Source organism: Andrena cerasifolii, chromosome 4 (assembly GCF_050908995.1).
Source record: "Andrena cerasifolii isolate SP2316 chromosome 4, iyAndCera1_principal, whole genome shotgun sequence".
Lineage (NCBI taxonomy): Eukaryota > Metazoa > Arthropoda > Insecta > Hymenoptera > Andrenidae > Andrena > Andrena cerasifolii.
In genome coordinates, this window is record NC_135121.1 from 3978033 (window position 1) to 4005675 (window position 27643).

A 27643-nucleotide genomic window follows, 5' to 3' on the forward strand; every position below is an offset into this window, starting at 1 on the left:
ACTGTACAGAGGGGAGGGAGTGCAGTATTTAAATATATAACATAAAAAGACAATTTTGTTTAAAATGTAAGAAAAGTATTTTAAAGTATTTTCGAAACATCCTAAGTATTTTATGCTGTCGAATTCCCTCAAAATAACCGTTTCGAAAAACAAAGAAACTACATACTCCTCCCCCTCCAACCTCCAACAACAAATCATATGCGAACAGTTACCGCCTGGGCCCCCGCCCAGAAGGGCCCCCAGGGTCCCATCTTTAATAAAATTATAATTTTATCCAAACTATATTTGTTCTGTACTACTACACTAAGACCGTTTTTAGTAAATTAACTCTACATTTTCCTGAAAAAATGGGCCCCTTCAGAAGGCCCCCCTAGGGCCCCATCCTAAAAAAAATCAATTTCATCCAAACTATATTCTTTTTCAGTACTACAACCCTTAGCACGCTTCATTAACTACCTCTTCATTTTCCCGAAAAAATGGGCCCCTCGGAACCATTCCCACCTGGGCCTTTTTTCTTAAATCCGCCACTGGCGACAACCACTGTAACTGTCACTTGTAAAGGTTAGATAGAAAATATATCAAAATTTTGCAACTTTTTAACGAATAGATTCCTAAACTCAAAATTGTTAATTTTGCATGTTATTTGATACGAGCTTTCGATCCATATAAATTTTCGGTGAAAAAAAAGGTTTCCCGGAGGAAAAGTTCACATAAAAGGCATCACTCATTCAGAGTACCAAGTACAATATTAGTCATATCGTATAAACGTTGATTACTACCAAAAAAAAAAAAACAAACAGAAAAATAATTACTTTGGTAGAAAAGCATCATTCCCGTCGCTAGAAAGTCGAAATTACATGGGTGGGGGAATCCAGGATGTGCATACCGACCGAGCGAGTGGCGAAGGGGAAAGCTTCCCGGGGAGCATGGCGCGGCGGGGTAAGTCAGCTGAACGCTCATCGATGACCAAGCTCTGGCGGGGGTCGCGGCGGCGGTGGGGGTAAGGGGAGGCTCGGTCGACGGAACAGTATGCGAGCCGAGTCAGTCGCGATTCGAAGTCGGTCGTGTGAACTATAGTTGGTTTTGTGTATTGTAATGCATACCGTGTATCCCCCTTTTTATGATTCCACTGTATATTCTTGTGTGTGGTGTTCCTTGAACGTCGAGGGAAAATTCTGTGCACAAGGAATACGCCGTTAGAAGCCGCCAAATGGCTTCGCCTACATGCGCTTTCACTGTTCCGCCACGACGAATACAATAAGGAAAGAGTACGAGAGTGTTTACACAGAATCATCAAGGTTTCGATTGTCAGTCCTTCGTGGACTGTCGCGAGTGATCACAGTGTCATCTGTTAAGAGGAGAGTTAGTGAAGATGTTGACTTCTAGCGCAAATCAGTACCTCCGTCCGGAATACCTTACGCCTCTACCAACTACGGTCAGTGCTGTGCTTCCGTTTCCTTAGCTTTCCTTTTTTCGTCGCAGCGATTACAGTGGGCGGTTCGGTGCATCTGCGATACAAACACGCGTTAAAAACTTTCCGTCCAGTACGCGGTGACGATTGCGGGAAGCTTTTCTTCGGAACACGAAGCCCTAGTGCCCCTTTGGAGTACAACCCCTGCGGGAGAAATTTATTCCCCGACGATTGATCGTGTTGTACGATGCTACTGAATCTTACACTTTACTCCGCCGGTGTTCCTCTTAGAATTTTATTATTTATCCTTATTCCGTCGAACTTAGTCGGAGCAAATGAATGCCCTCTTTAAATCGGCAGGCAAGCAATTGGAGCACCCAATTAACCCTGTCGAAACCGGTTGGAAAATTCCTCCTTTATAAATAACTGAAAAAAAAAATATGAATTGGGTTACAACGTCGATTGAATAAATTGCAGGCAATTAAACTTTGGCGAAACGGCGTGGATGCAATAACAGCCGCTATCGGATCGTAATTAACTCGGCATAAAATAAATACCGCGAAGGACAATCGTTTCGACAGCCCATTCATTGCGACTGTCGGCGTGTCCCGTTAATCTCGACGGGAATGCATTTCACGTCTTACGCTTTAACTCCTGTAAACTATTTTGAGGACAGCGAGCGCTGGCAACGTTTCTGCCTGAACGTTTGTTGATTTACGACGCTCGTAAATCAAACGGCGATTCGGTAATACAATGCTTCGCGGATACACACTAGAGATCCTGCGGACGCACCAAAAACGAACGAAAGCTTAAACCCGTTTCTTCTCTTTTCTTTCACTTTCCCATCGCGCGCGTACTTCTGCGAGTCCAAACGGCCTCTTGCGATGACTGTGCGATGTGACGGAATCGGATCGCCATTTCAGTTTTTTTTTTTTCAGTTCTTTTACTTTGCCATTGCATGGTACGTGAACTGTAACGTAAGCTGTACCTACAATGGATATGTTTACGTTTTTAGAATTTTCTATTGTATCAACAGAGGCGATCAAAAGTCGAGAGAATTGTAGTTTCAACTGAAAACTGCAGTTAACACTATTTTCAAACGTTTCAGCATAAATAGTTGAATACTTTTTTTTTATAAAATAGATGAGCTGACTAATACATTGAAGCATATACGGTTTCATTTAAAAAAGAAACACAGTAGTAGTATTGGCATTCAATTTTGACTCTCTCGAAACCATTCAATTGTTGTTGGAAATGTTTTCCGGCATTATCAACAGTTTCGAAGACATTCGTGGGTATCGCTTTAAATGTGACACTGTACGTGCGGGAAAAACCTGTTTTATCTATAAAAAGAGGATTACTAATGCGTTTATTCTGTTCCCGGAAAGTTTCTGATATCGGACATCATTATTACTTAAGAAATAAAAGTAGCACCGACCTTAATACCCGCGTGTAGCGGATAATGTTTTTGTAGGTATATTTAGGGATATTACTACGAAAATACAAAACGAAGCTCACGAAAATGGGCAATTAAGGACTGTATATTGAAGTTATAAATGGCGCCGCGAAACTTCCCGCAGCAATCGGGACAACAGGAAAGTAGCAAATGCGTGGAAGAATTTATGCAGTTATTCATTAGATCCTAGAAAGTGTCTTGATTATGGAAAAGACCAAAGTCGTTAATTACTATAAAAGTCACAAATGGGGAGGGGAGACAAATCGCTTAAACAAAAATGGCGCCTCCATATAGTTGAGAGGTTAACAATGTACAGAATATAACTTTCTTTCCTTTTTATTTTTTAATTCTTTCGTGTGCTTTTATATTTCTAAAATGGTGGTCGTGGAACACCCAGAGGAAGTTACTAAACAACAAAATAATGTACTAGAGAATACTCGTAGGTACTTCTACCTCCTCTTTTTAATCGTGTTGAGTGCAAGTCCTCGAAATTATTTTTCAAAATTGCCATTTTTTTTTAAATTAGTTTGCAGTTTTGTACTAGCGAGAACGTTATTGCTATTCACGAACGTATTTCATGAGTCATTATATGTAGCTCTAAAAACCTGTGCAAAAATAGTACTTTGAGGCAAACTGGTAGAGGTGCAAGACATATTGGCCATTATGAAAGAAGATATAACGGATTTATAACACGTTATTGGATTCTGAAATGGTTAAATCGTGTTACACTGAATTAATTATATTGAAAGTGTTTGTAAAAAATAAATACCTAAATGCATTACGAAAATACCTGCATATAGTATTTCGCAATTAAGGTAGTTCCTGAATATTCTACTAAATTCAGGAATTCTTTTAAATTTCGTCCAAAACTAATTTCGAATACAAGAAACCCTTGTGCAAAGTTTAAAATCGATTTACCACATAGTTATCGAGAAATTGTTAATTAAAGTTGATGCATTTTAACACAGTGGCATATGGCGGAGTCGGAAGAGGGGGGTTATAGTTTCAGGTTTTCATCTGAAACAGGAAAACTATATTCAAGAAGGGTAGCAAAATTGGCAGAAAAGTACATCGAAATGTCACGAAATGAATTTATTAATTTCTGCGAAACTGACCGCATGGTTTCTTCGTAAATGCCCATAAAAAATAGGTTTAAATATTTTAGAAATTACGCAGAGCAGCCAACGTGGCAACGTCGCACAATCGATGTGTTCAGATATTTAAATAGCGAACGACGATTCAAATTCATATGAACATTTTTTCTGACATTTTGGTTATAAAAGACGCTCCGAATGTATGCGACGTTGCCAGATCTGCTGCTCCAATTCACTACGCTAACCGATTTAATATTCTGTTTTCGTATTACGATTATTTATATTAACATTGAACTTTTTAAAATATATATACACGATGTTAAAAATTATTATTATTATTTCTATAGTATCATACTACTTTATATTTATCGTTTATTACTCAAATCTAATTTGACTAACACAGTTGGTTAGGAATTACCTTGAGGGGAGGTTCCGGTCGAAAAGTCGATTTTTTTTATTTCATTTTTCGAATTCAACCTTTTAGGAATACGTGTTTAAAAGGATTTTTTGAAATTCGTAAAATTCCCGAAGTTATATGCATTTGAGTAGCGGCCACTCGGCACTTACGTAAAACTTTAAACGCGTTGTTCTCGAAACAGTGTTCTCAAGACGGTGGGAGCTGTATTTCCAAAAGTTATTATCCGATTCGACTGAAACTATTTTTATTTTGAAGAATATACTTCTGGCTAGGAAATGAACCAGAAAAATTGCAAAAATGACATTTCTTTTTAGAAAATAACGACAGTTGAAGTTTGAAATCACTTTTTCCCTATAGTTTTCATCCTTTCAACGCCCATGGAAATTATAAATTTTCAATTTTTTATTTTTCTGGTTCACCCCCTAGCCAGAAGTATATTCTTCAAAATAAAGAAAGTTTCAGTCGAATCGGATAATAACTTTTGGAGATACAGGTCCCACCGATTTGGATCAATTTTTTGACGCCTTGACTTTAACGACTCCCCAGTGCCGCCTGCAATGATTAATTATAAAACAAAAAATATATTTCTGTAGCTCAAGACATCCATAACGCAATGCAAAAAGTCCCATCAAATAATATATAGTAGTTTTCCTTTAATTAATTCCTAAAGATCACCTATTTTTGGGGCTCTAGACCGAAAGGTCCCCTTAAAAGATGTATCAGAAAAACAATTTTAGTTTCATGTACCTAGTAGGTTGACAAACAACTCTAATCATTAATGGAACATTCGACTACTTCTTTCCGGATTGCACAAGTAAAAGATAGATTTCATATTGACGCTGAAGAAGCAACTTACAGTTTCATAAATTTTACACTCTTCATTACACTAATTTTAAAATTGTGATTTGCGGTATGCCCTGCTAGCCTTCCTCTCGCTGGTGCAAATGTGACTCTGTTTCTAGAACTTCTACATTGCTAAAGTTTTAACTTTATGATCTTATAAGACAATCTAATTTTTCCTTCACGTCGTATTGTCTATTTAAATGCAAGAAATCTAATCTATAATATTACTAAAATCGATGCAAAACGTAAACACAAAAATCGATTGAATTTGAATTTACAAATTTATAGATTGTTTTCCACTGTGTAAACAAAAGCTTCGTGCCATGTAGTCTCCATCTGTTGAAAACATAAATTTAAGCCGGTTTAAAAATAAGCTTTCGTTTTTACACAAAATTATTCGCAAAACAAACGACAGATATTAATATCAAGCAGGTAGGTAGTTGCTTGCAGCATTGAATACGAATACGAGCATGCGTACTGTTTCAACTGCTACCACGAGCATAATGCAACAAGTAATTAACCCAAGTGTTGTGTTAAAGCGTAATGCTTTGTCATAATTGGGGTTAAAATTTTAAGTTACCGGCCATTTCAATTTTACACGAAAACTTATTACGTAAAATAATTAGGTCTTGACATGGACTATACACTCCCGTTTTTTCATATATAGAATTGTAAATACAGATAATAGTATTAAACTGGGGAGGTCCCAGGCGCAACACCATTATGAGGCGTCAAAAGAACGAGTCTATTTCAGTTAATCAAATTCATAGACACTTTTAAAATGTGGCCCCATAGGGAGTGAGACTCCAGCTTGCGCCTGAAGCTCCTTATGGTAACTGCGGCCCTGCATATGCATATATAATCTGTGTATACATGTACAGGATGTTTTGGCTTAACCCTTCGTTGACACACCTCTTTTTTCGAACCACTTTGACATACCTGGGTGGCTCACACCCAAAGGAATTTTTGAACGACTGCCATTCCCATCTAAAGAATCCAATCGTTATGAAAAAAATCATGGGTCATTTTCAAAGTCTTTGCAATGTATTCCAATAGATTTTTGATTGAAATTTTATTACCGTTTTTTGTAAAAAAAATTATAGATTACCACATGTCGAGAAAAATCGAGGAAAATCTTTAAAAAATTGTAACTTTTACAAATTTCAATATTAGAAGCTAAAAATCTACAGAGTTGTTGTTCGGATATAATATTTTCAGAGAAAAAAATAGTTTATATGTCAGCTTTGGAGAAAAGATATTTATTTTGCATATAGAAGGTACAGAGCGTCAAAATCGGCTTATGGGTGATTCACATTCAGAGGAATTTTCAAACGACTGCCATTCCCATCTAAAGAATCCAATCGTTATGAAAAAAATCATGGGTCATTTTCAAAGTCTTCGCAATGTATTCCAATAGATTTTTGATTGAAATTTTATTAGGGTTTTTGTAAAAAAAATATAGATTACCACGTGTCGAGAAAAAACGAGGAAAATCTTTAAAAAATTGTAACTTTTACAAATTTCAATATTAGATGCTAAAAATCTACAGAGTTGTTGTTCAGGTATAATATTTTGAGAGAAAAAAATTGTTTATATGTCAGCTTTGGAGAAAAGATATTTATTTTGCATATAGAAGATACAGAGCGTCAAAATCGGCTTATGGGTGGGTCACACCCAGAGTGTCAACGAAGGGTTAAGATGGAGGCTGTCTTCGCAGTGAAACTTGCACAGGATAGACATGACAAGCGTTTTCAAAGTATAAAAGTATGAAATATGTTGATCTATGAGACACTAGAAACAACCAGAAAGTATTATTTTGTTCTTTTAACATTGATGCATTTAGTGTTTCTTAAAAATTACGAGATATGGGAGTGAAATTATTAATAATAATATAATTGACATGTAATTTCGTGCAATACGAAGGAATTAACAGGTCTATTTCAATGGAGCTTCTTTGCCCCAAATTATGTATCAAGCGTATACTGCATATAGAAACCTGATATTAATTTTAAGAAGTTTAATCGAGTTCTGTTTCAATGCATCACTGTTTTATCTATAACCCTTCGTTGACACACTTATTTTCTGATCAACTTTGACATACATGGGTGGCTCACCCCCAGAGCAATTTTTCGAGCAATTGCCAATCTCATCTAAAAAAAATCCAATCGTTATGAAAAAAATCATGGGTCGATTTCAAAGTCTCTAGAACGTATTCCAATAATTTTTTCATTTAAATTTTATGACAGCATTTGTAAAAAAAATCTAGGTTACCATAAGTCGAGAAAAAACGAAGAAAATCTTAAAAAAATTGTAACTTAAAATTTTACAAACTTCAAATATAGTATTTAAAAAAAAAATATAATTTATAAGTCGGGTTTGGAAAAAAATTCCTATTTATTTTGCATACAGAAGGTACACACCCAGAGTGTAAACGAAGGGTTAATACATATAATGTATTTTATACTTGTAAGACCCTTGTCATTCATCTATTTTGCAAAATACTGAACATTGAAATAGTGAAAGTACAGATATGTTATTTTAGAGGTGTACTGTTAATTCTTTAGGCCAGGGGTTCTGAAACTTTATTTTTCGCGTACCACCAATTAAAATTAAGATGAATACTGCAGTGCAGCATGCGTCTGCTACACTTCAACAATTTTAGAACATGCAAAAAAAAACATGCTACTTAATTTTTCCTGACTTATTGCACACAAAAAGTATTCGGAAAGCATTCGCGCACCGCAGTTTGAGAAACACTGGTTTAGACGATAGTTAACGTCTAAAGGCTTGATCTTCTGCCACCCAAGCAAAGTCTACAGCTAATATTAGTTATTCGTATTGCCTACGGAATCAGTAGCGAGTCCGAGCAGAGAAGCGAGTACCTACTGTCTTCCGTCGTTAAGGGGTTAGTCCACTGTGACGGTTTGAAGAATTAAGCTGTTTTTAAAGATTTCTTTTTCCGTAGATACGACGTATAATGCAATAAATCTTTTTGGTATTTATTAAGCTACTCTTGTATTCTGCAAAAAAAATTTAAAGGAATTTTTTTTATTTGTTTTAAAACTTTAAACGCGATTATCTCAAAACAACATTTTTTTTAACTGGTGTAAGTGATTGCAAAAAAACTGTTTGACTAATCAGTCTGAGACTTTTACACGTTATTCAGCACATCAGTGGCTTTGGCCGGGACCAAGGAAACCTTTTTTGACTAACGATTTCATACTTTTTACAAGGCAAAATGATTGAAGAATTCACAGTATTTCGACACTTAAACTTTAAACCCCTGACATTTTGTTAATTTTTTATCAGGAAAAATAATCTTAGTTCCGGCGATAACCACACTCATAGTGATTACCACACACTTGGAATTTTTTGTTTCAAGTGCGTCGTTCTCCCAGAACCACCAGCACCACTACTGCAGCGCTTTCTCAAGGCGCTCAACTCAGTGCGATATATGAGCCGTTTATTTTGAAAGTGGCATAAGTCCATTTGTGTTCGAATTGAGGTATTGAAGGGTTTGCGTTGGATTAAATTTAAAAATATGGGTAACAGATAACATAGTAGTATAATGTTTCTGGGTTCCCAAGGGTGTCAAATTTATCACCCCAATTAGCATAATTAACATTATTTAAGAAATAATATGTGTTTGGTGGCTATGAATGGACTTACGCTACTTTCAAAATCAATGAATGACGTTTTCAATTCTTAAGAAAGCACAAGTCTATAGGAAAAGTAAATTTCCCTTGAAGTAAAAATAAATGTATACACTTTTATGTTATAAAATCAAAAAAAATATTCAACTTTTATTCTTTGTTAAGTAATTTTTACATTAAAATTAATAATGTTTTATTAATTATTATTCAGTCTTCTCCAGTTTTTGTATGCGGGAGTGATTTAAAATAATTATGGCGTGCAGGTGGTATATAATATAATAAATCCATTAAGTCCTTATATTTTAGATTGTGATTGGTCTCGTTTTTTTTTCGTTCAAGTCGCGTATTTTAATACATTTTTCGTGCATTTTATCTGTTTGCTGTAGTTTTAGTTGTGACTGATTTATTTCCCGCGGACATTTACTTTGTAATATGCTTTTAATTTGTTATAAACAAATTATTAACAAATTGCTGAAAATTACAAGGGCATTCCGGAGACCCGTATGAATCCATCAGCGGATCGAAAGTGAAAATTGAGATTAAATTGTTTGTAACAAATTCATTGCACATTGATAATTAAACTGCTACCTTGATAATTAAACATAAAGCTGTGATCTCAAAAAATTTTATTGCACAATATTTTCCATATCCATTTGAAACTCTCACAATGGGACTTACGCCACTTTCAAAATAAACTTTTTCATCACTACATTAACCAGCATATTTTCGTTTTACACAATTTTAATGATTTTAAATATATTAGTACAAATTGCTTTAGAATGAAAAGATCACGTAAAAATGTAACTATTAAGTTTGATAACTCGTTTTTTTTTTGGAAAATGGACTTACGCCACTTTCAAAATAAACTTTTTCATCACTTCATTAACCAGCATATTTTCGTTTTACAAAATTGTAATGACTTTAAATATATTAGTAACAATTTGCTTTAGAATGAAAAGATCACGTAAAAATGTAACTATTAAGTTTGATAACTCGTTTTTTTTTTGGAAAATGGACTTACGCCACTTTCAAAATAAACTTTTTCATCACTTCATTAACCAGCATATTTTCGTTTTACAAAATTTTAATGATTTTAAATATATTAGTAACAATTTGCTTCGGAATGAAAAGATCATGTAAAAATGTAACTATTAAGATAGCTAACTCGATTTTTTTGTGGAAAATGGACTTACGCCACTTTCAAAATAAACGGCTCATATATTTAAAAAAAAACTGTTAATACTTTAAAATAGATTTTTTTATACTGCCAATAAGTGTATTAATAAGTAGACAAAACATTATTTACATTGGACATTCCTCCGTTTACTAAAAAATAAATCCTAAAAAATTACAATTTTTCACAACTTCACAGTGGACTGACCCCTTAAGTACAAGTATGTATCAGCAGATGATAATTCTCAAAACTTCGTTTACAAGTTCGGTTGTCTTAACGGAAACGGATATCTTCGAATCCAGTAAAAAAAAACTCAAAAAACTTAAAAAAACTTAACTCGTGAACTGTATAATAATTCTGTTACCAAATGCTAGATCTAATTAAAAGAAGTAACTTTTGTCTCGAAACTTTTTTTCTATCCCTTACATTTCGCGAGTTATACCACAAAATCGGAAAATAGCCGAATTCTCAGGGGTTAATTTTACCCCCTTTAAATGAATTTGGGCAGCAAACAAAAATTCCATTGCAACCAAGAGGAAATCCCCTACAAATTCACAAAGTTTCAGAATTTTTTGAATTTTCGGGTCGGGGATCTTCCCTTGTCAGCTATTTTCTTAAAATCATCTTCTTCAGAATTGGGATGGTACAGTGTATGCGAAATGTAGCAGCGGGCAGGATTATTTTTCGTCGAAATGTAAGTTGGGGATGAAACGCCAGTGGGCAGCGTTAGCGGATTAAAATATTACGCTCGGGCGTTCCGTTAACTTTTGCGGGGACAATTAACATGCAGCTTTAACCGTAATGGCGTAATAGCCTGTTGCAATTCATGGCATTAATATCTGTCGGCATCGCGCCATTAGCAGAAGCAACCGTAAACGGCGGGTTAGTTGCATGAACGTTGCATTTTAATTACGGCGAGCATCTGTTCGATGGACGTATCAACAGCGAGAAATATCGTTCCTCTATACGTTAATTATACCGACTGCATCATCTCGGCGCTACTTCGAAGCGAATGCCTGCCCGATGCCAATATTAAATTCTCGCACACGTTCTTGCTCGTTACTCACATCCTTTCGTTGACAACCACGTATTAATTAGTTGCACATTCCGTGGCTGAAAGTGTCTGTAATTTTTCCCATTTTGTTTAAACACCTACCCTTATTTAATCAACATTGTTGGATATTTTACTGTTACTCGCATAACTAATTTATAGTTAATTAGCTGGCCCGGTTTCACACAGGAATTATTTATGATGTTTCCAAAATAAAAGAGCGTAAAAAATAAAATGAATAGCTTATAATCTAATCTAGGACGTATGTAATTTTTATTCAAAATTTCATCGAAATTCGTTCAGCCGTTTAGGCGTGAAAGAAGGACAAACAAACAGACAACGTTTCACTTTTATATATTAGTAAGGATTCAACAGCTTTGAGAACTATTTGCAGTAAGAAAAAATTGTGTTTGGTTCCCCGGTTGGAGTTGTTCGAATTACCTATTGGGGAATACTGTGAGAGCGCCATCTACTAAAGTTGGCTCTGTAATCGGGTCAATTGCGTTACAGGACTGGTGTCACACAAGTGTTGAAACAGTGCAATAATGTTTTTGTCGTTAAACAGTCTGTTAAATTTTACAAAAATCGATCATCAAACAGTCGAAATTCCCAATACTGCCAATTACACGTGACAGCTAACCCGATTGGACTGCTTTAATTTTCGCCACCAGATTGCGTAGCGGATATAAGAATAATGCCAATAGGAAGCGCTGGGATTATTCAGACTGATCGGGCTATGCGACGGATTCTGAATACTGAATACCTAGTGGAAATCCTACTACAGTTAGTGAATCGTATATATAAACACTCTGAAGTATTCTTTTTGTTTTTAATACATGGCGCTTTTATTTAAAATGATTTGCAACAGGCGTTCGAAGTCCCAATTAAAGTTGCATACTGATGTAATTAAATCTTGTACAAATGAAAGAGTGTCTGACTTCTGCATGAAGAATTTTGAAATCGTTATACTATATTTTTTTTATCCCAAAGATCTGTGTTTAATAACTGCAACGTTGGGAAGATTTCTGGTCGACTGGCAAACTCATAAGTTGGAGCGCGAAGGATTAACTGGATACCTTATAGTTTTCGCGTTATTACTGTATTCTTAAAATAAAATAAGAAGAATATTATTATTTTGAAAGTTGTTGCAGCGATTTCTTACTGGCGAGGTTCTTACTGCTGTGACGACCGTAATTTATGGCTTATGGGTGTCACGTGTCTTCTCGCTATTTTTCAGACTTCTCACTCGTTGCGATAGAAAGTAAAGGGAAGCTGAATAGACTGATTCGAAGTAGGCACGCTCTCGGCCCCGAAATTTTTCAAGACTACGCGTGTAACTGGATCCGCGTGGTTCAAGGGAAATAGATTAGGCAACGTTGCCCCGATGGGCGGTCCGAGAGCACGAGCATCCATCGCGTTTTCTAAAGCTCGCGTGGAAGGGGGCGCTCGGAACCAATGAAGTTGCGAGCATGTAACGGATGGGTTGCATGATGGTTTCATGTCGATTAAATTGATTTGGTTTGTGGTTACAGGCTGATTTCAAGTCGTTTGGTTTTTTGGTTATGGAATATACTTATTATTGACTGGGTAATTTTTTAAACCCCTGGGGGGGGGGTTCTTTTTCTATTTTGTATTGTCATCCAAACTACGTATGCCTGCAAAGTTTCAAGGCTATTGGATTGTTGGAAGTGCGTTAAAATTGAGTTTCTAGAGTTGAACTATAGTCGAATTAACGAAAGAAGGCACCTTGGGACCGGGCCCAGAATTTGCGACGTTGCCGCTACTCCAGGCTCGCGATTGGTGCTTCCCCTACGCCTTGGCCAATGACTTTCGACTACTTAGCTGTGGGCCTAGAGTAATCGTTGTCCTTGTCGGGTGCATATTAGACAAGTCGAGGAATACAGGCTCATAGGATTCTTATTCTATGTAGCGTCGTTCCACGGCAAATCGATCACTTATTGCAGTCGATGTCAGGGATTTTGTTCAAACTGAAATATTATATAGGAAGGGATTTCAGTCATCACTTTGCTGGTTTTGAGTTTGTTCAATTTTTGCCTATTTTCACGAAACCGAGCTGTACTTGTGAATTTTTATCTCGGAAACTCTTTATCGTATTGAATTCATTCTTTTTACATTTTAATCTTGAAAGTGCGGGCTATTCTAATACTCTTTTTTATTGAAAAATTAATTTTGTAATTTTGAAAAATATAACCAAAGTTTTATTTTGCAAATTTCACGTACGAAATATTCTGCTTTCGGGAATGGAATTTTGAAAATTAACGTCAGCATGAGCTGTTATTAACCGATGAAGAGTTTCATTAAACCACTCTTGGCAATGCTGTTGATAGTTTTCCAGATAGAAATTCGTAAGTACAGCATCTTTTCACGAACATAGGCAGAAATTGCACGATTCAAAGTCCTGTATTTTGTAACCAAGTTCAAAACGTATTAAACAATGACTCAAACCTTTACATAATTTCACGTGATTCACAAAATACATATTGCATTCTGATCAAAGTCTCTAAAAATGTTATCGATTTGGCGTGGAGTGACTTGTAGATGAAGGAATCTGTTTTATCGAGCGAGTGAGAGAGACACAGTTGCGCTTGAAGATAGAAAGAGACGTTCGATCTGCTACACAACGTGGCAACGTCGCACGAAGTACGGAGCAGGTATTGGGTCTCTCCCGCGCCTACGGGCCGCCCAGGCGCCTTCTTTCGTTAATTCGACTATATACTAAGGAATAGTTGCTAAAAAATGATGGATAACAATATAAAGAACCAACATTGTTTACTAATTTTATCATTTCCGCGGCGAATACTGCAAATACATAATACAGAATTAATAAATTGTTTATTAATACTGTGTTTAAACAATTTTTTAACGGTGACAGTAAAGTCCATTTCATACAATCAAATTGATCATATCTTGTTGTAACATTACTCTAAACAATTGATTGTTATGAAACAATTTGTTAACAATATAAAGAACCAACATTGTTTACTAATTTTATCATTGCCGCGGCGAATACTGCAAATACATAATACATAATTAATAAATTGTTTATTAATACTGTGTTTAAACAATTTTTTAACGGTGACAGTAAAGTCCATTTCATACAATCAAATTGATCATATTTTGTTGTAACATTACGATAAACAATTGATTGTTATGAAACAATTTGTTAACAATATAAAGAACCAACATTGTTTACTAATTTTATCATTTCCGCGGCGAATACTGCAAATACATAATACATAATTAATAAATTGTTTATTAATACTGTGTTTAAACAATTTTTTAACGGTGACAGTAAAGTCCATTTCATACGATCAAATTGATCATATTTTGTTGTAACATTACTATAAACAATTGATTGTTATGAAACAATTTGTTAACCTAATAGATTTCAGTAATATTTAATAAGGGAAATTTGGAAGGTACATTGTTTGTATGACGTAGGCACCCACTAAGTAAGGGTTCTTGGAAATTTCTTCCCCAAGGGGATGAAAATGGTTAAAATGTATTTTCTCGGACTCTTTTTTTGTATAGCCTTAAGTGCTCCACACACTACCCAGGACGATCACAGTACGCTCCCGCTTCTCTGATGACATGCTCTCCGTCGCATCGCCACTTCACTCGCGAGCCTACTCAACGAGCTTTACAAGGGAAGATCCCGAACCCGAAAATTCAAAAAATTCTGAAACTTTGTGGATACGTAGGGAATTTCCTCCTGATTACAACGCAATTTTTTTTGCTGCCCAAAATCACACTAACGGGGTGAAATTAACCCCTGAAGATTGGGCTATTTTTCAATTTTATTTTCTAACTCGCAATCTGTAAGAGATAGAAAAGAAATTTCAAGACAAAAGTTACTTCTTTTAATTAGATCTATTAAATGGTAAATGTTTTATCAATTGTTTAAACAATTAGAAAAAAAGTTATAAACAAAAATATTAATAATGTTTTCTAAAATTCGTTGTTTCACGTGAAATCTGAACTGGATGTTTTAATAATTATGAAACAGCATAATCCATATTTTTTTCCATACAATTTCAACTTTTGCTGTATTGCGGAAATATGCTCCTCGATAATCGAATAAATTTTGGATGCACACAAAGAATGATGGTGCGCTACCAAAATCCGGTGACATCTTAATTTTTTTTATGAAAGTCTCGAATTTTTACGGACCATATCAGAGGTTTGCGCCGAAATGACACATGTTCTACACATTCTGTAATTTTTTCCAAGTCGATTTGAACCTCAATTCGCTCGCAATCAGGAAAAAATGAAGAGAAAAAAATATTCGAGACAAACGCATTTAAAGTTTCTGGGCAAAGGCGACGCTATAGGTTGCCGTTTGACGTTTTTAGCTGCCAAATCTACAATTTTGCAAATTTTACTATAAATCAAGCGGCATTTTATTGAGAAAAGATAGTACTTTCGGAAAATGCAATAAAAAAATCGATTTTTTCGACTGCCTAGTCCCCTTAAGGGAGTGAAATTACTAGAGATGTACCGACTAGTGGCCATCTGTCCGGTTACTTCGGCTTCTTGGGGGCCGATTAATCGGCCAGTCGGCCAAAATCCTAGCTGGTAGATCCCTACATCTCTAGAAACTACCCTTCTAAGTCCGAGACTGGAAGATATTCAATTACATAGGGAAAGATGTCTCTATTTCTGTGCCATTAAGGGGGTATACCCGTTGGAACCCTCGGAAAATGTGTACATTTTGTGGATTTTTTTACAAGTCAACGGCTTCGTGAAGATTTCCGGTTTTTTTACTATCTTTACATAGTATTATGAACTACTTAAAAAAAAAGTTTCAGTTAAAAAACTATTGTTTTTCGGAAGTTATGCATACATATCCGAAAGTCTCTCATGAGAGTCTATATTCATGAAATTAATGACAAAATAATTAAAAAATAATAAAATATAAGATTAAAGTGTCTTGTAAGGCATGATATTTTTGTCTTATTGTGGATTTGCAATTAAAGTGCGCGTGGTGCGATAGCGTACAAACTAAAGGCGGGATTTTCTGGCCTCGATAGTATAGTAGTAAAATAACACAAAAGAAAAGCTGTGTTAATAAGAAGTTTTTACCTACTATCGAAGAAAATTGAGATCGAGTTGTAACAAAATTGTTTGTACCGGTTTATTCTTTCAAGGGGAGGACACCATGTGGTAGACACGGATTTTGATGAACCTTGGCGCGATGGATCTATGTGGAAAATAAGTAAATAGGTGTCCGAGCGTTTCTGCCAATGGGCCTCAATAATAGAGATGTTTACAAGGAAATTATTAAAAATTTCATAGTGGCCGTGGGTTTTTAATGTGTAAAAATCCCACGCTACCCTGGCGCCCCCGGGGGATTCCCCTCTGGAGGAGTTGGGGTGCTTTTTGAAGATTTCCCCAAGTTAAAAAAAAAAATTTATAAAAAAAAATTCATAAAAAAAAAAATTTTCACGTGAAGATGAAAAAAATGTTATATCATCAAAAGGGCACCCTGACGCCTCTAGAGGGGAATTCCCCGCGGGCGCCAGGGTAGTTGTGGGATTTTTACCCACTAAAACCCCACGGCCACTATAAAATTTTTAATATTTTACATGTAAATTTCTCTGTTATTAAGGCCCATTGGCTGAAACGCTTGGACACCTATTTACTTATTTTTTACACAGATCCATCGTGCCAAGGCTCATCAAAATCGGTGTCTACCACATGGTGTCCTCCTCTTGTTAGTTTTACCAAACATTCAGTTGGTTTTTGAGATTAATACATGTATAATCAGCGGTAGAGGATTTATTATAGTCGTAAAATCAGCCAGGTGTAAAAGTGAACATGTTCGTGCGCTGGGATAAGCGTCTCCAAAGAAAGGCACGGGGAGATAAGGACTCCAGTATTGCAAGATGCACGGAACTCTAGAGTGGAATGTTGTATATGACCGTTTTTCTGCCTCAATTTACTGCCGATTGTACTTCATTACATGCACCTATATCTACCGCTATCTGTGCTTGCACACATTTTATATGATAGTGGAAGGTCACTTTAGAAACTGATAGTTTTGAGAAAAACAGATGTAGTATATTTCCCACAAATTAATGAATACTTTGAGTGGCATCTGCGTGTTTTCACATCCAAGTGGATCCACCGGGTGCCTGGTTTTGATGTGTTTTGTTCTCACGTTGATGTTTTTTCAAGAGTATCAACGGAATTGCTTTTTATTTTGCTATTTCAGTAAACCCTATCCGCTCGGCAGTCGAGTCTATGACGAGTCACACACTAATACAACTTTCATTTTTATATTTTTTATTAGATCTTCATAGAAGTACATGTCACCAATCGATTGGCGAGGTTTTCCTAACAAAAATGAACTCGAACTCGGCATCTCTTGAATTAATACCCGACTGCGGCACGCAAAGAAGGGTATTGTGTTTATCAGGCTATGTATTTATGTCCATGTTACGCTCTAGAGTCTGTACGGATACACCGATTTGGACAAATGAGGTGTCGTTAGAATTGTCTTGACGTTCCGAATGTTATAGGATATAAAAAAAATAAAAAAACATTAAAAAAAAATAAAAAAACATTAAAAAAGAAATAAATAAAAATTTAAAAAATTAAAAAACCCGACTGCTTAAAAAAACATTTATAAAATAATAAAAAAAAAACATTAAAAAAATTAAATTAAAAATTTAAAAAAAATTAATAAAAAAAACATTAAAAAAATTAAATTAAAAATTAATTTTTAATTTAATTTTTTTAATGTTTTTTTATTAATTTTTTTTAAATGTTTTTTTTAAGCAGTCGGGTTTTTTAATTTTTTTAATTTTTCTTCTTTTTGCTTTAACATAATGCGGAATTGGTCCAGGGAATTCAGAAGTGATTCGAATTGCGCGTGATTAAAAATAGTCCGAACGAGGTCATATTTGGGTGTGTTTATTTTCATCGTAATAGGTGGCGTCCCCAGAAAGTAAGTTTCGATTGGATATTAAAAAAAAAACGAAAATTTCAAATTATGTTATTTCCTTCGTATTTTACTTATCTTAAACTACTTTCCCACGTAGTGTCCACGATTATTAAGGCACTTGTCATGACGGGGTTTAGTTTCTGTACCCCCGCCCGTCATGCACATTTTTACGTCTTTCATTAAAGCTTCTAATCCACCTCCTTACCGTTGAATCACTCATGGCATTTTCACCATACACCATACACCTCACAAAGATGCCGGCGAATGTCTGCTAGTTCACATTTCCCGCATTCAGGAAACGAATAACAGACTACATTTCATAGGCGACGGGTGTCTAGGTTAGATAATGTTAAACATGTTAAACACACAGATCAATTCGTCAACACGAAATGTCTGTCCGAAAATGGCATCTATGGCTTGCGAATGGATAAAGGAACTCAGCACACATACCTGCAATTTTGACTGTAGCGTCGCTCATGAAAGTCCAACAGAAAACATAGAAATTTAAATTTTCATTAATATCGACATATATTTATTCAAAGCGCATAGCGAGTTGGATACAAATTTCCCGGCAAAAGCGATCGCTCTGAAAACCTGACTGACTTGAAACGATATTTTGTCAAACTTCACTCCACTGACTGTCTTAAGGGTTTATGCCTACCTGCAAGGTCTGAAAACACAAGTATTTTCGGGATTTTTTTTAAAACACTCGAAGACTTTTTTTTAAATAAACCTTTATGTATTCGAAAGTGAACATGTTAAACTACTTGTGGTAATTTTTGCGATGGAAAATATACATAAATAAAAAAAATATATTAGCGATCTCTCGGCAGCGATTTTTTTTGTCAGTAGTTTGCGGTGAACATTCTAATCCTGACCTGGTCCATCTGAAATAAAAAATTCGCGGGAATTTAGATAGTATATTGGATTACCTTGTCCTTAATCGTTTATTATCCCAAGATATTAATTTGCTACAAAATGGCAACTTCTCATAGCAAAATTATCGATTTTCACCACAGAATCGCGCTCATGTTTCATCATTTTCCATCTGTAAAATAACAACTACCCAACGGAAATGAAAAACCCACGATTAAGGACAAGCTAATCTAATATACTGACTAAATTTGGTCGAATTTTTTATTTCTGATGAACCAGGTCGTAGCTATAGTGATCACCGTAATAAAAAAAGCGCTGTCGAGAGATCGCTTATAATTCCATTATTTATTTAGTTATCACATTGCAAAAAAAAAACTACAAGAACTTTAAAATATATACTTTCGAATATACTACAGTTTATTTAAAAAAAAGTCTTCAAATTGAAGAAAAAAAATCCCGAATATACTTGCGTTTTCAAACCTTGCAGGTAGGCATAACCCTTAAGGGGGGAATCCTCTTCTTTGGACTAAATACATAGCAAGAATTGGGATTTTTTTTTAAGAAACCAGCGAATCGATTCATCTGAAATTTGGTCCATGTTTTGATGCATCTTTGAGGAAGCTGCAGTTTGTTTTTTATTAATTTTTAACCATAAATATAGTAGTTATGCATGATCCACCATCACGTCGCGCAAAATTCGCCGGGCGCTAGTGTGCATAGTATTTATCTACCAGGTAATCTGAAACAGAAAAATGAAACGGCGTTTTATGTTATACATATGTAGCTTGAAATTGATGAGCCAGCAAAAAACAAAAAAAATTATTGAGTAGTCTCGAGAGTTTTCAAACTGAAAGGTCTGAACCTTTCATTTTTGCAATCCAATTTTGCGCCAATTTTCTTATGTATCAAAAGAAGTGTAGCACATAGCGGTATTCTGGTTCACCAAATGGTTTCATTTTGCTGTTTCAGAATACTTGGAAGGTAAATACCAAACACACCAGCAGACGACGAGTTTGCGCGGCGTGATGCATAACTCCTGTATTTGTTATTAAAAATGAGTAAAATGAAACTGCAACTTCTTCAAGGATGCATAAAAACATGGTCCAAATTTTTCAGATGAATCGAAATGCTAGTTTCATAAAAAAAATCCTAAATTTTGCTACGTTTTTAGCCCATAAAATAGGATTCCACCCTTAATAAAAGCTATTTTAGGGTTAAATGTAGATAAGGTGTTTGACGGGTGATGACGCGTTCGTTCTGATTTAGTAGCACAATTTATGAGGCATATGTAAGAACGCGAATTATCTAATTCCGGACCTTTCTTCATCCGTTTATTTTGATTTCAGTTGGATGCGAAGAAGAGCCCGCTCGCGCTGCTCGCTCAGACCTGCAGCCAAATAGGAGCCGACACGCCGTCCAATAAATCTCTCCTAAGCTCGTTGGACAAACCGTCGAGCAATAAATCGTCGAAGTTCGCGGATCAGTCGCGTGAAAAATCGTCGCCGTCAATCGCGCCAACGTCCACGGAATCCAGCAAGACTAATTTCAAGCCGTACGAGTCGTGCTTGGGCCGTGAGAAAACATCGAGCCCGGACGACCAGCGATCTGCCTCTAGTCACTCGACGTCCGGACGATCCAGGACACCCGGCAGTAACAACAAACGTTGCCCGAGCAATCAGAGCGCCTCGTCGGTCCGAGCGGCAACACCGCAGGGCCGGAAAACTGCGACGCCGAACGGCGACGTTGCTCGGGAGTCGCCCATTTCGAGGACATCGGCAGCGAATCTGTCGTCGACCCAACTCGAATCGTCAAGTTCATCTCAGCCAGCCGTCGTAAGCAGTCCGTCGTTACAAGCCAAACCCTCTTACAGCCCCGCCAGCGTTCTAGCCACGACGGATCCGTCCATCAAGGATCTTCCATTGGGAACTTTCAAGCCAGGGGTCAGTTTAGCCTCGTCAACCTATCTAAGCTACAGCCCGCAGTTACCCGTCGACGTGATGGCCAGTTCCCTGGTATCTCAGCACCACGCCGCCCTAAAGAACGGCCTCGTAGCCGGGAACCCATATCTGAGTTACGCCAGATTGAAGAGCTCGTCGGGCCCTGATTCCTTGATGCCTCTGTGCAGGGACCCCTATTGCACTGGCTGTCAACTGAACTCTCATCTGTTCGCCAGCTCCGCGAACGGGAAACTAGCGTCTGGTACGACTAGCGCATCCGGTTCCTGCCCCGCTGGTTGCGCCCAGTGCGATCACAAAACTGGAACGCCTTATGGCGCGTTAGGTGTAGCCGCTTACGCTCACGCACAGTTGGCGGCATTGGCGGCGGCTTCGCAGCTTCCTTACGTCTGCAACTGGATCGCCGGCGACACCGCCTATTGCGGCAAAAGGTTCTCCACGTCGGACGAATTGCTGCAACACCTGAGGAGTCACACGAGCGTGTCTACGAGCGGGGCTACAGATCCTTCGGCAGCCGCGCTGTCGCTGCTGTCACCCTCTGTTGGGCTACCGCCGACGCATCCATTGTTTTCCAGGACTTACCCCACGCCACCCTTGAGCCCGCTTGCAACCGCGCGTTATCACCCTTATGGGAAACCTTCGCCATTGTTGCCGCCGTCTTTATCTTCGCTGGGTTTACCACTCCCGCCGCCGCATCCCCATACTCCCGCAGGATTACCGCCGTATTTCTCCCCGTACTCGTTATACGGGGCTCCTCGCCTTGGCGCTGCGTCAGGCATGCCTCAATGAGTTCTCGACCACGGACTTTGCTGATAGGACGCGTCGGAAAAGTATCAATCGTTTAACTGTGATCCATGTGTGAGTACGAAGGAGTGTTTGATACGCAAGTATGCGAGCTGAAAAAGCTAAAGATACGGAATCAGAGCGCGAAGGAGTATCGTCGCCAAGGTAATCTCGTTAAACGAATAAATTGGTTGGTTAACATGTTCACTGTCCGAGCATAAACATAGGCGCGTAAACGTGTACTGGCCATGACTCACATCCCAACTGATGGGTGATGAACGTGTTAATATCCTGCCCGCGGTAGGGTTCCACGCGGTAACGTAACTCTGCGGTGCACCGATTCTCTTCCTTTTTCCTTCTCGCTCTATGAAATTGCTAACCGAAATGTTTTTATTGTTCAATTTGATACTATGCACATAGTAATTGGAATTATCATGTCGGTAATAGAAGGCAACGAGGAAGACAGACACGGGCGCCCATTTTACGTTGTGGCCAAGATGTCAGTGTCGCGGTTGCGCTCAATCTTTATTTCCGTCACGTGCGAAGTCTTCGGTGGGCTATGCTAAAGGGATCGCAAGTATTAGTGTACCAAACGTTTAACTGTGATTCTTGCGCGAGAATAACAGAGCGTATACTGGAAGGGAGCAAATCTGAAAATAACGTGTGCCTGAAAGAACCTCCTAATGGCTGCTGCGTAATCATTAATGGTCGGCACGGATTTAACGGAATCCTTTCTATTGATGCGTCAGGATGCTGTCCGGTGGTTAATTTTGATATCCTGCTGGCGTACCCTTTCCGTTTGTGTCGCGGTTCAAACCCATCGACCTGCTCACCTGCCTTGGATTGCAATTTTCACTGAAAGTTAAACGTCTAGTACCACACGCATGTTCGTTCCATTGTAGAGTCTTCTCCTCCGGTACCATCCGTAAGGTCTCATTCTCCGATAGGATGATAATTTACCGATTAAACATGCTTCGCCAACGCGCAAACTGAAGCATTCGGTTCCGGTCTGGCCCGTTCGCCATATCTTGCAAGCCGCTTGACTTAAAGGAATAAAACAAACGTGTGCCACGGGTAATGTTAAAAAACCAATGTTCAACTGTGATTTCCGAGTGAGAAAGGTAATTGCGCGTGAGTGGGATAGGTATGTTGCGCTTACGCTGCAGAGAATTATTGTATGTGTATGTGTGTATGCGTGCGAATGGGTGATTTTAGAGTTTATCGATACATGCGCGATCACGGAGTCTCTTATTCGAAGCAGCGACTAACGGGTAGCTAAGTTCTTAACACCAATACCTTCACGTACCTTACCATCGACGAAAGAAACTTTTTCACGTTTCGTACTTGCAATAGATTTATTTGAAGATACATCCTTGGAACGTGAGAATGACAGAGTAAGAAGCACAATGTTGTTTTGAAAATAGTACAAAATATAATAACACTTTAACAGATTCGCCGCCATGAAGAACGCATTTGGCATGGTCACCTTACTGGCGTTGCTCTTTCTCTTCGTTTGCACCGTAAATCGATTACCTAACTCCAGTACACTAGTGTATTAAATGAAATGACTTGTTACTCGGTTCAATGAGTTATGTTTTCTTGCTGTTATCAGTCATAGTCTCCTAGACATGTACGCTACTGCCTCGGAAGTCTTTGATCACTCGTTATATGTAGGTTTGATAAAAGGGTAAGTAGAACATCCTCATTGTCATCGTTTCATTCAATTGTGTTACCTTAAAAGTGGTTTTCGAACTGTAATTCGCCTACTTAATTCTGCTGCTGCCAGCTTCTATTTCACTGCGCTTGCAGATATGAGACTGTTTCTGGTGAATATTAATATTCTTTCAATATTATTCTGATTATTTAATGCATCGCTTCAGTGGATACTTTTGGCCTTCTAGGGCGTTTCATCGATTGGCAGTTTTCCGCAAAGTAATTTTAGTTCACTTGCAATGATTATTAATGATATATTCTCTCGGCGTCAAGTCACTTCTAGTTTTGAGCAACAATTGTTTTCTATTCACCATTTTTTATTCAATAATTAAATATTTTAGACGCGATAGCTTTAGGCTTTCACTTTCTAAAATACGACTGTTGACTTTGGTGGTGCAAACTTTTTCTTGGCAACCCAACCGTTGCCAAATATAGTAAATCATAAAGTATAATATTATCAACAATTAAAATGCCATTAAATGGTTTGATCACATAAAAAAGCAATACAAATAAATGGCAAGATTGTACATACTGCAAGGGTGTTTATACAAATGTGGAACATTTTCTCAGGGTCGGTTATACGCAACAAAATAATAAATAAAATTAGTATACGCATATGTCCGATAATGCTTAGTTTTGCACTTAGAAGCATTCTTATATTTTTGTAAAACTCGGTCCCGAAACGCCTGTTAGGGGAGAACAACACTTTGAATACCAAAAAAGCGTGTTCTTTGTGAATTATTTTTGAGACACACATACTTCTTTTAAATGTTATTAATTGGGGATTTAAATATGCATATATTTGGCAATATTTGAGATTTTTTATTACTACATTTTTAATCGCAATAGAGAATTCGCTGTAGAATGCATCTGGCAAACAAAACTAATTTTTTTTTTAATCAATATTAGTTTTACCCCAGTTAAGTGTACGGAAATTAAATTATAATAATTTTTGGGAAAATGGCAGACTGAAACAAAAGGTTGTAGAATTTCAGTAAGAATTGAGTACATTTTGATGTGAAAAACATACTAAATATTATTTAAAAAAAACTTCCATACGCCCAACTGAAGACACTTTTATGTAGAATAATAATTTGGCGGGAAAAATCGTTCAAACACTTTGAAAAACGTCATTTTGAGAACAACGCCTTAAAGTTATCCAAGCTCCCAAGTAACTTCGTTATTTACATAAATTTCAGTTTACAATTTTAGGAGCATATTCTCGAACGATTATACTTTCAACTTAAGTAAAAAAAAATGGATTTTTTCGACCAGTCCAAGTGGTGTGTTCCCTTAAAGTGGCAATTAACAAAGCCCAGTGGTGTTTCCGCAGATCGATATATATATGTATTGATTATCACTTCGCCTTGGTTTTTTTCAGAAGCGAGAAGGAAATGATATGAATGAAAATATACACTGCGTTCCACATTAGAGCATACTCGCTTCGCGCAGGTCTACACTGTTGATTGGTAGTAAACCGGCAGGGAAAGTGCTCCGACCAATCGCGTGTGTCAGATCCGTGGGAGCTGCGCAGTTCGGTCGCAAGCCGCTAGGGGCGTTGGTACACTCTTATATGGAACGCAGTGTAGTATATTCCGGGACGGCGTTTTACGCAATATAAAAATGCTTATAACTGCAAAACTGATTGTAAGTATCGTCGGACATATGCGTGTACCAATTCTTTTTTATTTTTTTGGTAGGTAGAACCGATCCTGATAAAATGTGTCACATTCTTATAAACACTGTCTACAGTAGTAAATGAGAGCAGCAATTTGATAAAGACATGAAATAATCAATTGTGTTATGTTTTAGTCTATTTTCTCTTTTATATAAAACGTGCATGGAACAAGGTGATCAAACACTTTCGAGCGGTAGTGTAAGTGGTATTACACGAATGTTTTCTTTCAAGTTACACATGTTGGTTATTCGTGACACATGGCTACGAATGTGGTAGAGAGACCATCGCGATTAATTTTTGCAGGAACTGTAAAAAAAATTCGATCGTATCTCGAGATATTACACTTCGAAATAAATTTTGCGGGGCATGCTTCGCACACCTTTCGTATAACCTCCGTACAAGTAATAGTAGAGTGATACGGTGAACATGAATTTTTGTTGATCGCGATATTCCAAACATATTGCCTCTATTATTGCGAACACTCGACTTAACATAACGTAATCAGTCTATGTGTAGTATTTATGAACTACTATCCATTACTAATCTTTATTGTAATTATTGTAAATTTGTTCATAGGTATGTAGGGATAAGTCGAAAAGAAGAAAATCATTTTTCGACGAGACGGCGAAGCTTAGTGATGATAGACGCGTCTATTGTAAGTTTAAAACAGCCACGCTCAGCAGTCGTGCCCGCACTCGCACGTGACATGCTACCGGAGCGCTCGCGGGCGCGGACGCGCCCACGGGCTCGTCCATTCTCGCTTCCCGGGTACCGAGTTCCACTCACCAGGGGGCCCTGACTTATAAACGCCGATTTTGATGCCACTTTGATCGAATGTTTCTTGGGCCAACCTAAGAAATTAGCCGTAATTCGTTCGTGGCCGTTTTTTAGTTTCAGGGAGAAATCAACCCTTGTATGAAAGTGTTAATAAATCTTAAACGACAAAAGATATCGAAAAAATGACTTCAGTAAAATTTATGCTGTTTCTTGAGACCTATAAACCTGTGCGATCTTCTTTGTTGAAATTTTTTTTTTTACAAAAATTAAATTCCCCCACCCCTTTTTTCAGAACTTTTTCCGCACAGGTTTATAGATGCAACTTTTATTTCAACCAATTTTTGATATCTTTTTTCGTTTCAGATTTATAAGCACTCGCGTAGAATGGCTAGCCCGGATAAAAGGGTTGATTTCTCCCAAAAATTGAGAAACGGGCACGAACAAATTACGGCTAAATTCTTGGGTTGGCCCAAGAAACATTCGATCAAAGTGGCATCAAAATTTGCGGTTATCAGTCACAGGGGTTCTCTTGTCAGTTGTCGAACTCACTCGAAACGCGCCCGCGCCTCCCCAGATGACAGTTGAGCATGTCTGGTTTAAAAGATCCCCTCACTAGGTGGCGAATATTGCGTCTATATTTTTTTGTAACCAAAGTTTTAGTAACCGACCGATAATTTCGTAGCGTTACGGGCTCGTGTATAACAATGTTATGTACCGAAGAAAAACAAGAGTATTGAGAGATATTCAGTTGTAAATAGATTTATTTTATTGTACACGAGATATATATGTATATATAGGTGTATACATATATAAATTATCATGATCAAAGGCATTTTGAATGTCGGGATATATTTTGGCTTATAAAGAACGATCCTGATTATTCGTTAAACGTGTAATAATGAATTTCTACTCCGATCTGAATTTTGTATTTTTCATTGCTTATTCTTCTTTGGAACGCATAATGAGATCTGTTGCTTTATCGTTGATTCTATTATTATTGTTTTGCATTACGTAACCCCATTGATATCCTATTAAAGTGAAATACATCAGAACTTGTTTCTTATCAGGACATAAATTTACCCTTAATTCAAACGTTTATATAACAAAATTACAAATAAATCGACTTAAAAATGTAAGGGAAAGGTAAAAATGATAGAAAACAGTTTCAATTAAAGACAACAAAATAGTATTTTTCTCAATATTTAATGTGCATGGAATTTAGTGAGTAATGGATATATTTTTTATACTTTCAAAACTGTCCTTTACATTTTTGAAAAACTTCCTCGTCCTTTTAACATTCTCCAATATTTTTCATAGGATGTGCGAAATCCAACGTTTTGAGGACGTCTTTGCAATAGCTATAGGTATTCTGTACCTACATACATATTCAAGGAGTCGAGACCGATATAATTTCGGTTACGGTCACGGTCGCGGTCACGGTCACGGTGAGTGAAACAACCGAAATGGCACTTACGGTCGTGCCAACCGGAATAGGTGAGCGACGATCGGTCAAGAGTTTCCTGTCCAACTTGGTGCGAGAATTTCTCTCGAAATTACGGCCAACCGAAATTCTTGAGAGATAGAATTACGGTCGACATAAATTGTTGAGAAATCGAAACAGGGTCAACCAAAATTCATGAACGATAAGAACACGGATTCAAATTGGTGAGAGCATTTGTTACAATCACGATCGCAAATTCTGACTCCTGACTGAAATTTGTAGATTACTTTAATTATTTTTTATCGCGTTTATAACCTGACCTTTAATCCTTTGCATTGCACGATGAAGTACAC

At 37.1% G+C, this 27643-nt stretch overlaps 1 protein-coding gene across 1 annotated transcript; it reads left to right on the forward strand.

Moving 5' to 3' along the window:
• The first annotated feature begins 1021 nt into the window (after nucleotides 1-1021).
• LOC143368049 (zinc finger protein Elbow) lies at nucleotides 1022-26924 on the forward strand. The gene is made up of 2 exons (XM_076810407.1): nucleotides 1022-1435; nucleotides 20290-26924. Exons 1-2 carry the CDS (start codon nucleotides 1373-1375, stop codon nucleotides 21685-21687), a joined length of 1461 nt encoding a protein of 486 aa, XP_076666522.1. The 5' UTR covers nucleotides 1022-1372; the 3' UTR covers nucleotides 21688-26924.
• Nucleotides 26925-27643: the final 719 nt, after the last annotated feature.

Bases quoted from the DNA above. Each gene is read 5' to 3' on its own strand.
- LOC143368049 (XM_076810407.1), top strand. From the start codon at position 1,373: ATGTTGACTTCTAGCGCAAATCAGTACCTCCGTCCGGAATACCTTACG. The intron at 1,436-20,289 runs GTCAGTGCTGTG...TTTTGATTTCAG, and splicing joins TTACGCCTCTACCAACTACG to TTGGATGCGAAGAAGAGCCC.